The sequence below is a fragment of the Chiloscyllium plagiosum genome, chromosome 30 (genome assembly GCF_004010195.1).
Source record: "Chiloscyllium plagiosum isolate BGI_BamShark_2017 chromosome 30, ASM401019v2, whole genome shotgun sequence".
Classification (NCBI taxonomy): Eukaryota; Metazoa; Chordata; class Chondrichthyes; order Orectolobiformes; family Hemiscylliidae; genus Chiloscyllium; species Chiloscyllium plagiosum.
In genome coordinates, this window is record NC_057739.1 from 32138987 (window position 1) to 32144896 (window position 5910).

Here is a 5910-nt window from a genome sequence, read left to right on the forward strand (position 1 = left end):
CCCCAGACCCAACCCCCTCCCATTTATCTCTCAGTCCCCTTGTCCCACAAGCTTCATTCCCGATGAAGGGCTTTAGCCTGAAACGTCAATTCTCCTGCTCCTCGGATGCTGCCTGACCTGCTGTGCTTTTCCAAAACCATACTCTCGACTCTGATCTCCAGCATCCGCAGTCCTCACTGTCTCCATAGACTTGATCCAGTCAACTGAATTTCCTGAGGAAATGTTCCATAGTTGACCCCGTACCCCACAACAATATCTTAGAATCTGAGTCTAACTCTTTACAACAGGTTCCAAATTAGATATCATTAGACCAATTTAATGTGAGTATAATGAACATAATGTCCATATACCAAATGAGGGGAAAGGAATGTCTACACATCTAATGCAAAGGGTAGAGTTTGGGAGTGATCTGTTCAGTGTAAGATACATTTTTCTTTATATTCTGAAGAAGGGCCATTGGACCAAAATGTTGACTCTACATTTTCTCCACAGATGCTGCTGGGAGCTGCTGAATTTTCCCAGCAATTTCTGATTTCCGGCATCTGCAGTTCTTTGCTTTTTTACATTTTCCAAGTGCTCATCCCCTTTGAGGTACGTGAGCTACTCTTAGCAGAGATATGAAAATCACCGCTTTTGCTACTAGCAGCTGGATGTAACAGTGCTGGAATATTAATGCAGGATAAGGTTCTAAGGGCCTGTAATACACTGTCAGTGAAACCATTACAATAATAAACTGTGCAGACAGTATTGATCTATTAGAGTGCAAAACAAATTAATCTTGCTATAATTAGGGTGTGATACACATGGCCAACATGATTTCTAACTCACTTACTTGGATGTTTAAATTGCAGCCGCACTTAATTTACTACCAGCCAGGGAAAATGGTCTATGTGAATGACAGCCCATCCACTAGTCTAAAGTCCTCCCTCCTCCATTACTGGATATATCATAACTGCAGCGTGTACTATCTACAACATACAATGCAGTAACTTGCCGTGGTTTCTTTAGGAACTCTTCCAAACCCACAAACTCTGCCACCTAGGTGAAGATTAAAATAAAGACCAGTCAATTTAACTTCTTGGCCTCAGTGTTAATTAAAACTCTTTCCCTCCCATCAATTATTGACAAGTATCTCTGATACTTTGAGAAAATCAGCCAATTTCAAACCTTCCTGCCTATAGTTCCATAGTTTATGCTATGGAAACTAGCATTAGCAAAAAAGGAACAGACCAAGGGTAAACACAAGAGACAAGAAGCAGTTTGATTTATTTCCAACACCGGGACTGCAGCTTGGCCATTATCTGACAGCGAGAGAGCCCCAAACGTTTACCATGTAGCGGGGGGGGGGGGGGTGTAGTCATGACTCCCATTTTCACCCACTGCCCTGAATGGAAATCCAAACAAACAATCAATGCACGTTTTCCCTGGTCACAGTTTACAAGGCTGTGGCTGTCCCGACTCAGAAGTGAAAATTCAGGTTTACCAGTACATGCATGGGGGTTACATTTTGTACTATTGCCAGAGCGGATTTGATGACCAGAACCAGCAGGTACCATGCCTGATGCTCCTTAAATCCCATTGCATTCTACAAAGAGTCTGCTCAATGTGTTTCCTGTGGTAAAATATTTCTGTCATCAAAATGCAGCACCTTCTCTTTGTGTGGGAGTTTATATAATAAGGGTACGTAATAAAAATTAAATATTTCTATTTCTAAGTACTTGCCAGATTTCACATTAAACATGCCATTTTAGAGCTGAACCTAAATAGTTTTTGATGTAATAATTGTTAAAGCAATGTTAATCAACCCCTCTGACTCAGAAAAGAAACGATTTAAACTCTTTAATTACATTCTGACATTGAATCAACTGTTGCTGGTTGTCAATTTTAAAAGGTTATGATTCTTTTTATTTATCCTTTCTGTCATTTTCTTCCCTCTCTCTTATTCTAATCTTTCTCTCATTATTGTTTTTCCGTTTCTAGACAATTTAATATTGAATTTGCCCCTATAATCCATAGTTCTCTGTTTCATTCCAAGCTTCAAATCTTTTTGACTGTTTTGCGTTTGGAAAATGTGAGGTTAAAGGCCCAAAATGGTGAATTTTTGGTACATGAAACATGTCTAAACCACCTTAGGGCAAACGATAATCAGACATCTCTGATATCTGAAAGAGGTGTTTAGAAGCTCATTTTGTGACCTTGCTATTGTGCTGCAGAGCAGACACCTTACAATTTGTTTTCGCTTCTTCTGCAGCCTGAGCCACGGTTCATATCACAGTCATAAATTGGAGTTCTTTTTCCAGCTCCAGAAAACAGCTGCAGGTCACCGCTAAGAGAGGAAGTGCTGAACACTTCCTCAATACCAGGACCTAGCTGAGATGCTGGCTTGACACTCCAACCAAATTGGAACTCCAAGGACCATCAGGCTGCACTATAGGCTGCAACTGCAACCTGTCAGATTTCACAGTTTCACTGTCAGAGTTTTGAATCGCTGATATCAAGTGTGTGCTCTGAGCTCATTATCCATTGCACAGCCAAAAATGGGCCTGAACTAATTTGTAAATCAATACCTAACTCAGCACAGATAATGTAGATTTGAGGCACTTTGACGCTACATGATCAAATTAATAAGTAAACACGAGAGGCAGTGGTTGGGTTTATTTAGAAATAGTTATCAATTAGGCCAAAAACCAGAATCCTGATTTTCATCCTGGCTAATCAAGAGCCTACAATTTTGTGATTCCGAACATTGCGTTTTTTGGCAATATATTTCTGCCCTGTTGCAAATGGCTGCTTTTATACATTCCCCCCGGCAAATATAGCAAAACTTTTTCCTTCAAGTTCCCAAATGGCTGATGAGAAAAGGCTATTTCCTGATTGGTGAATTATGAATACATCAGGAAATACTCTACTGAAGACCACAATGCTCAGGTAACTGCATATGTGTGAAGACAACAATTGGCATAAGGTTTGGGACCAAAGAAACCTGTAGTGTACATCTTCAAAACCCTGCAATAGGACAGGGATTTCAATTCACTTCATTCTTCCCCTTATTGACACTTTGCAGAAATATAATGCAGTCTCCAAACTGTTAACAATGTCATTTTACCAGCCTCATTTTGTTTCAACTTTCAGTGTTATGATCTTAGATAATAACCTGTAGTACCATTATGAATCAAAGAAAAAGAAGACAGTAATTATATCCAAAGATTAATCAGCTTGCTTAATCAAAATACCTGATATTTTCTCTCTTTAAGAGTTTGTGCAGCGTTAATGATTTCTAGTTCAATCCCGTCACATGGCAACTCACTGGAGCTGTGAGATTCCATCTCCTTGTCCAGAGCCCCATTCTGCTTTACTCCAGGGAAGTGGAGACCTGTTTAAAGAAAGTGGGAAGATTGGACTGCTGAAAGAGGCTGGTCCAAGCTACGCGCACCGATCACACTTTCAGTTACAACTACTAGTGCTGAATACTTCAAGAGAAAGAAATGGGTTTTAAAGCACTGGAAATAGCTTATTCTGCACCACGAGTCCACATAAGTGTTTATGCTCCACATGAGCTTGCACCGATCCTTCTTCATTAGGCTTCTATCCCTTTCTATCTTTCTATCCATTTCTCCCTTGTCATTATTTAGTTTCCTCTTTTGCCATTCATCTCAACTATTCATTGAGGTAGCAAGCTCCACATTCTACTTATTCACTGGATAAAGAGTTTCCTCCTGAATTTCCAAATGGATTTATTGGTGACTATCCACATGGATAGCCTTATGTTTGGGCTACACAACAATGGAAGCATCTTCTCAACACCTACTCTGTAAAACCGTTTTCTTATCTTAATTACCTATAAAAGGTCACTCCTCAGTTTTTCTCTCTTCTCAAAATAAGAAAAGCTCTAGATTCTTCAGACTTCTCTGGTAGTTATAACTTCACAAGGTTCATTCTTATACATCGTTTTTTTGTAGCTTCTCCAATGCCTCGATATTCCTTTTATAATAAGGAGGCCAGAAAAGTGCTTCACGCCTGGTTTACACAGCAGTTTGTCAGTTCAGTTTTTACAATAATGATGAGGTATTCTGCTTCTCAATCACCACTTGGAAACTGTTGTTGCCAACTCCTGGAAGCATGTTTCCTTTCTGCTCATCCACAACACCGACCCACACTATATTTCCAAACTACAGATGCTGCGCAGCAGTCTGTCATATCTGAAACCAGCCACTAAAATAATTAACATTAGTTCTACCCCATCAAGTGATCCTGGCACAGTACACTGGCAGCTACATCTGCTTGATAGACCTTGAGGTAGATCCCACTGGGGAGGGTTATGTTGGAAAGGCTGACTTTACCTCCAGTGTATTGTTCTTCTGTTGCTTTGTCGCTTGCACCATCCGCCTGCCCATCTGCATTTTCTTTAGCATGTTGCAAACTCAGTTTATGACAGACCTCAAATGCCTGCCCCACTGTCCGAACAATTCGCATTGCTTGGCTCTGAAGCAGAAAGAACGGTGAACTATAGATGCACTTACAAATCATCCAGACAGAAACGTGCCTTAAAATGTTGCTTGATTACTAGTATTTAACATAGCATCTTAAAGAAGATGCTGAAGAAAACCTCAAGATCCTCCATGGAGAGTAATGCTTTTAATGTCACTATTGGTACATTGACAAATGTTATGTGACCCAAACATGACTGCATAGCAAATATTTGATTCCATTTTCTACTGTTCTAATTATAAGAGTGCGCTGTATTCTAACAGAACTGGGTGAGGAAGTATTCAGCTTCAAATTAATGAAGTGGGTTTTGTCTGCTTGCTGCTGGAGTGCCAAGTGATAGCAATCTCAGTCCAGGGGTAGCTGAGGTAAACTGTTGGGTATGAACAGTCGGACTTGCTCATTCAACTTAAGAAAAAACAACAATGTGGGAAGCACACTGCTGGAATTCACACATCAAGATGGGAACCCAGGCAGAATACTGATGAACATATAGCACAGTTACTGAAGATGAATAGGCTGCTCAGCCTAGCAGGCCTCCTGTGATGTTTATCTTTCAGATGACTCTCCTCTAACCTTGCTTTATCTTACTCTATCAATATTTCCTTCTATTTATTCCTCACTCCCAACTTTATTTAGCTTCCTCTGAAATGCATCTATACGATTCATCTCAATTACTCCAAAGAATTCCACATTTTAACCACTCTCCGAGACTAAAATAAACTTCTCCTGAATTCCTATTGGATTTATTAGCTACCATATTAAACTGTGGCTATGAATTTTCCAAAATGGTCTACCCTACCAACTGCTTTCACAATTATGAGGTCAGCTCCCAGCTACCTGCTTTTTAGCAAAATAGTCCCCAGCTTGTTTTAGGAGGACAAAGTGAGGACTGCAGATGCTGGAGATCAGAGCAGAAAATGTGTTGCTGGTCAGGCAGCATCCAAGGAACAGGAGAATCGACGTTTCAGGCATAAGCCCTTCATCAGGAATGAGGAAAGTGTGTCCAGCAGGCTAAGATAAAAGGTAGGGAGGAGGGACTTGGGGGAGGGGCATTGGAAATGCGATAGGTGGAAGGAGGTTAAGGTGAGGGTGATAGGTCGGAGTGGGGTGGGGGCGGAGAGGTCAGGAAGAAGATTGCAGGTTAGGAAGGCGGTGACCACCTTCCTAACCTGCAATCTTCTTCCTGACCTCTCCGACCCCACCCCCACTCCGGCCTATCACCCTCACCTTGACCACCTTCCACCTATCGCATTTCCAATGCCCCTCCCCCAAGTCCCTCCTCCCTACCTTTTATCTTAGCCTGCTGGACACACTTTCCTCATTCCTGAAGAAGGGCTCATGCCCAAAACGTCGATTCTCCTGCTCCTTGGATGCTGCCTGACCTGCTGCGCTTTTCCAGCAACACATTTTCAGCTCTGATCT

The 5910-nt window shown here is 41.3% G+C and overlaps 1 protein-coding gene across 2 annotated transcripts in view; it reads right to left on the bottom strand.

Moving 5' to 3' along the window:
* Positions 1-5910, bottom strand: part of si:dkey-34e4.1 (carboxyl-terminal PDZ ligand of neuronal nitric oxide synthase protein) — a 122273-nt gene that overhangs the window by 24652 nt on the left and 91711 nt on the right. For both annotated transcript variants that reach the window (XM_043720256.1, XM_043720255.1), the window contains exons 6-7: positions 4341-4482; positions 3234-3373 (exon numbers count right to left, since the gene is read on the bottom strand). In XM_043720256.1, the coding sequence (XP_043576191.1) occupies positions 3234-3373; positions 4341-4482 (282 nt within the window). The remainder of the gene's footprint in view (positions 1-3233; positions 3374-4340; positions 4483-5910) is intronic.